At 40.6% G+C, this 11,467-nt stretch overlaps 1 protein-coding gene across 1 annotated transcript; it reads left to right on the top strand.

Annotated features, from left to right (window-relative positions):
• Positions 1–3,759: 3,759 nt before the first annotated feature.
• Positions 3,760–11,106, top strand: LRAT (lecithin retinol acyltransferase). Its single transcript, XM_069105591.1, has 3 exons — positions 3,760–3,915; positions 4,197–4,764; positions 8,756–11,106. The coding sequence occupies exons 1-3, from the start codon at positions 3,875–3,877 to the stop codon at positions 8,906–8,908; spliced, it is 762 nt and encodes a 253-aa protein (XP_068961692.1). The 5' UTR covers positions 3,760–3,874; the 3' UTR covers positions 8,909–11,106.
• Positions 11,107–11,467: the final 361 nt, after the last annotated feature.

An 11,467-nucleotide genomic window follows, 5' to 3' on the forward strand; every position in this document is an offset into this window, starting at 1 on the left:
AAAGTTTGGCATAGGCTCCTGCCTTCCCAGTAATGAAATCTGGATGGTAAACTGAGATGAAAATGTCAGAGATTTAGCCTAACCTTGTGGTAACGAGTGAGGGGAGGCCTTAAGATCCTGGGAAAGGGAGGGCTGGCATTTCGCATCCAATCCCAGTTTATTAATTAGCTCTGAGTCAGACCCTCCATCTTGAACCAACTTGGCCTGTTAGGTTCTTAGAAATTTTTGTTTTTTTTTTTCTTCTCCAACCTACCTGTAGTTGGGAACCTAGGGGTTCTTCTCTTTTTTATATTTTATAGATAGAATTTTATTTTTAAATTAATGCTCCCTTCATGACAGTACAAGCACCTGCTTTCTAATTCAATTTAGTTTCCACTATCTTTTCCTCTCCTTACGAATTACCCATCGTGTTTCTTTAAGAAACCAGCTAGATAGGCAGTTTTCTGCTGTTTGCCTATGAACATACAAGTGAAAAATCATCCCCAAATCACTGCAAAGTCCTCTAAAATACTTCTCAGTAAATTGAAATAGCACTTCGAAAAGTAATTAAGGGGATCCCTACCCCCCCCTTCAGATTGTTGGGAAAGAAAGAGACGGATTCAGCTTAAATAATTAGCAAGAGTTTATCTATACTACAATTTAATGTGAAACACTTTGCAAACCAGACTTACTTTTGCAACACCCAAACTACTTTACATTTTTGATCCATGCAACAGGAAACAAGGTGGGGGGAGGGAGCATATTCCTCTGCTACACCGTTAGCTTGATTCCTAATCCTATGTCGGAGTGCAGCTGGAGAAGCCAATGAATGCCAAGGATGAATGGCGCAACTTTGTTTCCGGAATCCAAGATTAAAGTTTGGAAATTTTACTCAAAAGGAACGTTGTTTACTTAGAACACGGATTTTTCTGACTGAAATCGAAGCCTTTAGGAAACACAAAACATAACATACTTGGGGCTGACAGGTCAACTGACTGTAAATGTGCTAGATCTTCAAGGAACGACCATCCCCCAACTTTCTTAAACTTTATTCCAAATAAAGAAAAGCCCGTTTCCATAGCTTTTAAAATCTAGATTTAAAAATCTAGAAACTAGATTCCAACCCTAATCTTGCTCAGAAATGGAAGACTCAACTATTACTCCCTTGAAAAGAGAAAAATTGATCGTTGCTCTAAGGTTAGTCTAGAAATAACAATTTAGTAACTACACAGTGGCATCCCATTCCTGTTTCCTTTACTAGGACAGAGGAGGAGCGAATATGAAAGCCCAGACTCAATAAAAGCTCTTGGCAAGGTTTATTCATTATTGAATGTATATCATCTTGGAACATTCGTCCTGGCTCAGGAATGTATGTATGGACTGGGAGAATTGGGAGGGAAAAATAGGACACAGTGATAAAATATGCTTCTTAAAGTTGTCATGAAACAGTTTCTGAAATGTCTACTAGCTTTTCAAAGTGTATTGATCTCCAAGATTGATGGCATATGTCCTGTGCGTTCGTATCGGTCTTTCATGATGTCGTATCAGACATCAGAATCAATTCCAATTGTCCCTCTATCGACCTATCGACTTTCACTACAATCCCGGGACCTTTTCCCTCTTTTGGTACCTGCCCTGGACACACGGAAATGTATGTTACGGGCAAGTGACTACATTTTCCGATTTTGCCAGCAACCCAAGTTAATTGGGAGGATGTTCATTTTAATAAGATAGTTCTGAGGCCCCGAGTGCTTCAGAATTGGGGTAAGACTGTGGGAATATACAAAATATATCCATCCCCATCCTACTCCGCCTTTTTCCCCCCTCTCCTCCCTTCTCTTCGCGTCTACTGGGAAACACAATTTTCCTTTTTTTTTTTTGCCGGATGAAGCTCTAATGTGGCTATGACGCGTCTGTAAGATGAACAAAAGTGACTGGCAAATAGGGGTGACAGGGACAGGGCGCGCACCAGGCAGACAGGGACTGAGAGGGGAAAACAAAAAAACAGAAACAAACAAAAAACTCCTCCGGCCTTGAAAGATAATGGGGAACCTGGCTCCCTTCGCTCCTGATCTCCATGGACCTCTTCATCTTCCAGGTAAGATGAATGTCCGGCTGCCATCCATCATCCCCCTCCACCCCGCCCCAGCAAACCTCCCTCCCCCTGGGGAGCCCGGAATTTGCTCGGTGGCTGAAACTTATTAGTCTCAGACTGGGCGGCTTTGTTGACCGTCTGAAGCTTTCTATTGTGAGCTTTGTCCCGGGATTGATACATTTACATAATAGATTAGCACGTAACTCTGTGGAGGGTTTAGAGGTGGCTGTCGGCTCCAGGAACTCCGGGCCTTAGTAGATTGTGGTAAACATCCTTATTCCTCTGCATCCTTCCCTTCCTTACCCACATCCAGCTACCTGTTTTCCTTTGGCCAGCATATAGACCTATTTAGAATGCAGATGTACTTTGAAAAGAAATCCAGTGTCTGAGTGCTTGTTTCCGCCCTGGTGCCCTTTCCTCCTCTGTTAGGTCCTCAAGTCTCATAAACCTTTACTGCCTTCCCTTTGCACCTTTAAACTGTAGCACTTTTAAAGAAAAAAAAAAAAAAACTCCCAAAGTGCAGAGAAACAATTGTGGTCATTTACCGGGAACCCTAGAGTCCAAGCCTGGAACAATAAATATAACGGTTCTTGGGAGGCAGTGCTAGGTTAAAGGAATGGAAGTGTAAGTTTGAAAATCTTAGGAAACTAGTACTTCACTACTAAAACTGTCAATACAAAAGGGGTGTGTGTGTGTGTGTGCGCGCGCGCGCGCGCCCGCGCAAGCTTTCTGATTTTAATACCAGTCACACGATCACTGCCTCCTTAACGTGGTTACCGGTCAGAGAAGGAGTGAATTCACCCATATTGTGCTTATCTAATATTACAGGGAAAGAAATAGCAACCTGAGGCAAGCTGGTGCACTGGGCAAACTCTCCTGTTGTGTAACCTGTTAACCTGTGTATCCTTGCGTATCGTCACTTCTTTTCATTAATTGTAAAGGCAAATGATTTGAATTACCTCTTTGGGTTTCCCTTTATCTTCTGATCTTAAGAACTGATGTGGAATTTAAAGGGAACTTTAAAACTGGAAGAAGCAAACTGTGCAGAAATCCGTGTACCAAGCAACCTTAACTCTTTTTGCTTAGCAGAATTTAAAATATATTTTATTGAAGGGCTTCCATTTGCTTGTCCATTTTTTAATTAAGTTGCTTATGTGTTGTTATTTTGGGGGAGGGGAGATGGGCTTGTCCATCAAAATTGCTCAGTATCCTGAAAGTAATACTATCTAATTAGGCCTTCCCTAGCATCAGAAATCTATCCCCTAGGGGACCTTCACCGCAGATGACGGTACCAAAGTACAGAAACTGAAGAGGGTCTCAGGAAAAAAAACGAAGTTGTCTTTGGCCAAGTCGTTTGTCTCCACTGGCACATAACTAAGAGGCGTAGTTACTTGCCTAAAGTCAACCAAGTAAGCAAGCTGAGACGTGGGATTCCTAACCCTGTGTTTCGTCTCTGAATTCATTCAACTCATACTTCTACGCTTTGGTTCCTATAGGTTTTTGTTTGTTTGTTTCGTGCAGGGGCCACTGCATACATACTGCGCAGTGAGAGCACTCGCAGTATCCCACAAACTCGCCGGACGAGGGCCAGGAAAACCAGACTCAGTGCAAGGAGATCCTCGCGATCCCAAAGAGAACTCGGTATCCCTCCCTTAAAAGTGAGTCCGTCCCTCCTCCCTCGCTCCAGCGGGCACCACGCGGCCTCCTTTCGCCCTATCAGGACGCACTTTTCGCATTGTGACGGCCTTCGAGCCCCGCCCCTCGTACTGTGATAAAAGACGAAGGCCGAAGGCAGCGCCAATGAGCGCGGGGCGCGCTGCGGGGACGGCCTCACCTTCCAGGTGCGCTCCTCCTCCTTGTCCTCCTGCTGCCTCTCCCTCGACCTAGCTCTCGCCCTCCCCTTGTCCCTCGCAGCTTCCCTGTCTTCCTGCCTCCTGTCCAGCGGCCACTGTCAGCTGGGCTGCTCTCCCCAGCCGGGAGGAGGACTGGGGGGGAAGCTGCCAGCCCGCAGGTGACCTGGCTCAGGACTCCCCACGGCACGGCTGGCGAGCGCCCAGCTCCTCCAGCGCCCCCTCAGCGCGCTCTTCCTCCCTGTCTCTCTCTGTCTCTCTCCCGGGTACAGGATGAAGAACCCAATGCTGGAGGTGGTGTCTCTGCTCCTGGAAAAGCTGCTTTTCCTCTCTAATCTCAAACTGTTCAGCTGGAGCGCGGCCCCCGGGGAAGAGCGGCAGCCCCAGCCGCAGCAGCAGCAGGGCAAGGGGAACTTATACGACATCGGCTCTTTCCTCCGCGGCGACGTACTGGAAGTGCCCCGGACTCATCTGACCCACTACGGCATCTACCTGGGGGACAACCAGGTGGCTCACCTAATGCCCGACATCCTGCTAGCGCTGACCGACGACAAGCTGCTGACCCAGCGAGTGGTGTCCAATAAGAGGCTGATCTTGGGAGTCATCAGCAAGGTAGCCAGCATCAGGGTGGACACGGTGGAGGACTTTGCCTACGGCGCCAACATTCTGGTTAACCACCTGGATGAGTCGCTCCAGAAGAAGGCGCTGGGCAACGAGGAGGTGGCACGCCGGGCAGAGAAGCTGCTGGGCATGACCTCCTATAGCCTCCTGTGGAACAACTGCGAGCACTTTGTGACCTACTGTAGATACGGTGCTCCAATCAGCCCCCAGGCAGACAAGGTAAAGGCAGTTAAACCAACTGTGAAAAGAGGGGACACGTAGAGAAACCCGACCGACCCCCTTCCGTGAAATGTGGTTGCTCTTCAGCAAAATCCCTTAAAAAAATAAGCACTCACAAAAAACCCCAACCCTAATAGCAAAAGTTTCCAAACTCCAAAGTTTGTCAGCTTTCCTAACATTCTCATTGCTCTTAGAAAGGGGAGAAACGAGTTTAAAGATAAGCCCCTCAAAGAGTAACTCTAAAACCATCCATCTGATGTTAAGTGGGAATTCCACCTCCAGCTTAGCTGCCTTTTTACCTTCACCTCTGAGACAGCTGGTGTCCACCCTGAACACAATTTTTAAAGACATACGAGCAATGTGACTTAGGGCCACGAGAATTTTGTCACCCTCTGATTGCACTTTTTCCAGGAAGTAAGACTGGTAAGAGGAAATCCTAGTTATAGTATTTTTAAAACCTTCTGTACCCTTTAAAATTTGCTCTATGGATCGAGGAATAGTTTCCTTCAGCAAGCTCCACTGATGCCCTTGGCATAATCTAAACTGCTTGTCAAACCCCTCCCCTCTGAATTGTTTTTGTTTAAACAGGTCCAAGCAAACCCTTTCTAGCCACATGGTTGGGCAGGGGGGTTCCATTTGTGTTTCTGGGGTATCAACCGTTTACTCCTGTTTCGGAGTCCTTAAGACCCCTTAACCTGAAAACCTCTTAGTTCAACATTCCCCAAGAATGATTTGACAATTTCAGGCAGGCTCATTGCTGCAGACAGTGAGAACTTAAGGTGCAAGCTTGAAAATGAACACCATATAATAGGAATTTATATAACTTTTAAATTACCAGTTTGGCCAGGAAGCTCAAAGGGAGGACTGAATGATTTTAAAATACCTTTTTTCTTTTTTGAAACTGATTAAAGATTCTAAGAGTGTAATATTTTTTTTATTTTTTTAGATTTTACCAAAGGTTTCTCCATGAAGGACAGGGCTATTTAACACCATAATGTGAATTGCTAAAAATGAACAATCCCTGTTTTTTTTTAATAGATTATATTTCGCCTGCTCAGCATCCTGTCTTTTGCACGTGATTAAAAATGTCAGTCGAGTTGAAAAAGAACAACTCTGAATTCAGTGTACAAGACATATATTCTGGATTAAGATACTAGAATAGCATTTTTGCTAAGTTCCTTAGAACTTGGGCCCAGATACTAATAAAGCAATGATTTAATAGTTGTTTTATGGCAAATTGTATTGACTCCCTTAAAAAAGAGTCTAATCTTCAAAGCAATAGCAAACTTTTTTTTCTTTTATTAGCTTTCTTAGACTGAATATGAAAAGGATCTGGCATATTTTCCAAATGAAACGAAGGTACAGTGTACTGCATTGTGTGCAATGAAGTGAAGTCACAACCTCACCAAAGTCTAGGCTTAGTTATAAATGAATTTCACTTCACTTAGCAACCCTGGGTCCAAAAGTGTACAAAAGGAAACACGTTAGATTTATTTAGGAACCAAGCATATAAATCATTACTGGGAGAGAACAGTATTTCTGTCTGGTAATTAGCAGTTACTCTTTATTGGAACACACATGAGTACTATAGTTAGAACAGCCTTCAGAGACATTAGGTGGTAAGGTTACTTAGTGCTACTAGAGAAGTCCCAATGGCTTAGAGTTGTGAACTTTGTCTTCACTTTAGAAGAAGTCTTTTGATAGAAAATGCATTTTAGGAACATAAAGAATAGCTGAAATGTGGGCACTTTTCTTTTAGATCCTTCAGAACAGCCCTATGAGGTGATTTACTAGTATAATGTATTCCCTGTCTTACTAATGAAGAGAGATTGAATAATTCTCAAAAGTTAAATGACTTTCCAAGGAGGTCTTCTTGTGTTATATGTAGGGAATATTTAAAACTTATTTCTTTCCAGACTCCCACCAAATCTAGCAGTATACTACAGAACAAGTCTCTGTCTTTTATTCTTTCCTCTGCCCAGCCCCCCCCTTCCCTTCTCTCTGCCTGTCTCTGTCTCTCTCCCCCCTCTCCTTCCTTGTCTAACCAATGGCATAGCTTTTCATCACTTTTTCATCATTGCCAGGTTTTACAGACTGGGAAGAGGTGTGTTTTAATTGCTTTAGCTGCTTAGTATCACTTCTGTAGCTAAGAGATTTTTGTTTTCAGTTGAATAGTCTAACAAAAACCTGGGTAGGCTGGGTTTGGTTTTGTTTGTTTTGTTTTAGTTTTTGAAATCTTCATCCTAAATTTTAAAATTCAAAGAATGTTTTTTTCCCAATGTGCAGCACTTAAGAGAAATAGGTCATGATCCAAAGGAGAACAGGGCTTCTCTTCAAAAAAACAGTCAGCCCTGAGTTCTCCATCCACTTCAGTTAGAAAAATGTCCTTTTTAAAAGAATTAGAATTTTTTTTAATTGCTTTGAATTTTAATATGTTACATATCCACACTGATGGAAAGATTTTGATATATATCTTCTTACTTGAATTTTTGAACTGGAGGAGGGAGAAGTGCAGGGAGTTCAGACCTGTGATTTCTGTGTTAGAAAGTTGCCCTGAGAAAGGTTAAATGAGTGATTTGCCCTGGTAACTGGTGAGAGTTGTAGGAGTTTCTGAACTGGTGTCTATAGACTTAAAAATTAGCTTGATAACCTGTACTTCAGTATATCAATTCACTTTGTAATCCTATGTATTTAGTGCATTTAACAATATTTTTTTAGAAGGGGGTTCGTAGCAATTCCAAAAGACTTATGATGGAAAATGCTATCCACATCCAGAAAAAGAACTATGGAGTCTGAATGCAGATAGAAGCACACTATTGCCTCTTTTTTTTTCTTTCTCATGATTTTCCCCTTTTGTTCTCATTCCTCTTTCACAACATGAAATATGTTTAATATGATTGTACATGTACAGCCTAGATCAGATTGTGTGCTGTCTTGGGGAGAGGCTAGGAGAGAGGGGGAAAATTTAAAACTCAAAATCTCAAAGTGAATATTGAAAACTAAAACTAGCTAACTAAATAAATACATTTTTTTTTAAAGGAGAGGTTTCATAGGCTTCTCCAGACTGCTGAGAAAAAAATAAAAAAGTCATGACATAAAAAGCTAAGTTCCCCTGGGTTAGAGTAAGGACTTGAAAATTAGGTCTTCCTTACTTCAAGGTAGCCTGACATACTACTTGAAGCCTGACATAGTAGAAGTGCTAAAATAGTGTACTTTTGATTAAAGTATCATCATATTTCCCTTTGGATTATTTTGGCTCAAGGAGTCTCAAAACAAATGATTTTTCTATAAATAAAGTCTTAAAATGAATTAATTAGCTTAGAAACCAAGTTAATGAATTCACAAGTATTCAGGAGAAATGCTTAACCAAAGCTTTGGTACTGAAGATTATTTTCTGGTACTTTTTTCATGTTTCTCCTATGTAGAAGTAGTTCATCTGGATTTTTTCCAAAGAGTTAATAAAATATCTAATTAATCATTTACAACATATAACAATTCTAAATGTTACTTTTATTTATGTCATAATTCATCTGTAAAATGAAGTGGGATAAATTTCAAGATCACTCTTAAGATTCCTTCCAGCTCAATCCTAGTACCTGGTTTCTGAAAAATGGATAGAAGCTGTTCTGTGTTTAATATACAAAATATTGGTAGTTTTCCCCATACACATTCCTGAGTGTGTTGAGTTTGCAATTACTTAAAAGTAGAATTTAAGGGGCATTTATATCATACAAGACTCATTGAGCACAAGTACTGTTTTCCTTTTTTTCTTTATAGCCTTAGCACATTAATAGGCCCTTAATAAATTTTGTCGAATTGAATTGATACAACTTACAGAGTGCAAAATTTAGTTATAAAATCTCAAATACTTCTCCAAATTGGTGGTTTCATCAGATAAGTAGGAAAAAAAATTCAGGATTACTTAACATTATATTCCCTAATGCCTTTAAGAAGAAACTCTTTAAAAATCTTTTTAATTTTTATTTTTCAGTTTTGTGAGAATGTGAAGATAATAATCCGGGACCAGAGAAGTGTCCTTGCTTCAGCAATCCTGGGACTGGCATCAATAGTCTGCCTAGGCTTGGCACCTCATACTACACTTCCCGCCATTTTTATTCCATTCTGCTTATGGATGGCTGGCTAAACATATACCAACCCTGTGTCAGTGTGTGTATTCTAAATCTATGATATATTTATAGAGCACAAATCAGTATAAGCATTGTGTAAAGAAAAAAAATGTGACCTTGTAACATTGTGTTCTAGATAAAGATGTGATTAAGAATCACACAAAGTGCTTACTGTGTAAAGCCAAAGAGCCAGGCTGTCTTTCTGAATCTTTTTCAGGCAGCTAAGTATTGTAAAGCACCTTCCAAACCTTGGAAACAGAGCGTCTTGTGACCAAGTACTGTAAAACTGCTTTCTTACCAAGATAGACACAACAACACAGGAGAGGACTGGTAATATTTTGGGTTTCTTTTTGCTCTTGTAATTACTGCTCTTTTATGTCAGGCCTACATTTGAGGGTTAAAAAGGTTCTGATGTCTCATGCAAACTGTTACTCTCATTACTGTTGTAAGTTCAATGTAGGTTATATGAATGAGACAGGATAATAAACTAAAAACCATTCCCCTGAGTCAGAAGGAAAGGTCCATATGTTTTTCATTATGTTTTCTTTTCTGTTAAGTGTCCCTGTAGTCAACTGAAATCACTTGAGCTTGATAGAGGATGTAAGTTTGAAGCAATCTGGTAAGGAGTCCTATAAAGCGTGCCAATATATCAAAGAGAAGATGAACCTTCATAAAGTAGCTTGTTCATCTTTCTCATAATAGAACAAAGATGGAAACAAATTTGTGGAATAGTGACATCTGTATACGTTTATTTGAAGTTCATGAAGATCCTGTTTCTTCTTGAACCTTTTGGTTAGCCTAGGTAACAAGTCCTGTTGTTTTCTTGTTTTCAGTGGTGTTGGACTCTTTGTGACCCGATTTGAGATTTTCTTGGCAAAGATCCTGGAGTGTTTTGCCATTTACTTCTCCAGCTCATTTTACAGATGAGGAAACTGAGGCAAACAGGGTTAAGTGACTTTCCCAGAGTCACACAACTAGTAAATGTCTGAGGCGGAATTTGAACACAGTAAGATGAACCTTCCTGATTCCAGGCCCAGCAGTCTATCCACTGTACTGGGTTAGCTATCATTTTGTATTGTGCCTCCAGTCATTTTAAAAATAACAAAAACCCCTTCTCATTCAGGATTCCACTGAGGATTTTCCCCCCAGTTCTGGTTACTCAGTATTTTTTTATTAACTTATTTTTAAAATGCCACAGCAATGATAAAATAAAAATGCAGGGCTCTTAGTGTGAAATGGACTAGGTATGAAATGGACTAGGTCCAATGTATTTACTTAGATTGGTGCCAGTTTGAGAAAATCAGGGTATTTTTTTTGTGATAAGTTTGAGTGAGAAATGGTAATAAAACAATCTGAATATTCTTTTTCAAGACACATAACACTAAAAATGAATCCTCAAACCTAGACTAGGCTTTTCCCTTAGAACTGTTTGCCCAAAGCATTAAATGTCTTTAGTTTGCAAATTGTTGACTGAGTCATGAAATTACTGGATCTTTGGTTAGTAAGTAGTACTAGAAATCAGCAAAAATAAAAGGACTGCTTTTTAAAAAGTCTTTTTGTCCCAGACACTAACTTGTCTACAACTTCAATTTTGATTTGCAAAAAAAAAAAAAATAACTGTAAAGCTGAATGAAGTGAGTTGTACCACTGAATGTGTTCTATGGTGAACTTCTTACTATTAAATCAACATCTTAAGATGTTTATTATGTATGTGTAAAAGCAGTGGCCACAAGAATTCCACTGCTGGTTGGTGATTTACTTTATATATAACATGTGGTAACTGTAGCAATTGTGTATAATTAAATAAAAATTCATTTTTAAAATGTGGTTTTAAGGAGATGGCCTCCAGAACAAACAATTTCTGTAAGATCAGACTAATATTTGCATTAGAATAAGAAAGGATACATGCTCAAGCATTAAGGAAGCTATTAGGGAGGATCTCTAGGTGCTCTTATCCCATTGATGTGGGTGTTTGTTTATTCAAACATTGAAGGTGGGCTTCTGGGTGGGGCTGGGTGGAGTTCAAGAAAGAAGAAAGGCTTTGGCAAGTGTAAACAACAGGTGTTGGTCCTTGCCAAACTGTAAAGTATGGAAGTGTGAAAAGGGGGAGGAGTAGGGTGTAGGGGAGGAGAGGGATGTGTGTTGCATGACTAACTTCATTTTTATAATTTATTGACCTGAATAAAGTGGGGAGAGTATTACTAATCTGTGGAAATGTTGCCATGAGTCCCTTCCCCCCCCCCCATAAAAGCAAGGGATGGAAGTTTTCCAGGTTTTAAAATGAAATTGTATAGTCTTCTACAATCTTGTTAGATGCCAAACAATGTAGAAGGGTCTTGATTTTTTTTTCTTCTCCCTGAACACGTTTTCTTCTCTGATACTGAATCCACCCTTGTGCAGACCCTCAGCACTTCATAACTAACCCACAGTTCTAGTTTTCATATACTCTATTTCTCTCTGCACATGGTGCCACCCATTCATAATGGCCTCCTTGTTCCTCCCAAGCAACACTCCGATTTGCAGCATTTTTATGGGCTGTTTCTCATAATAACTGGAACTGTCTCCTCCACCATCTC

The sequence above is a fragment of the Petaurus breviceps genome, unplaced genomic scaffold, assembly GCF_028583685.1.
Source record: "Petaurus breviceps papuanus isolate PSGF00001 unplaced genomic scaffold, PetGlider_PUasm1.0 76, whole genome shotgun sequence".
Lineage (NCBI taxonomy): Eukaryota > Metazoa > Chordata > Mammalia > Diprotodontia > Petauridae > Petaurus > Petaurus breviceps.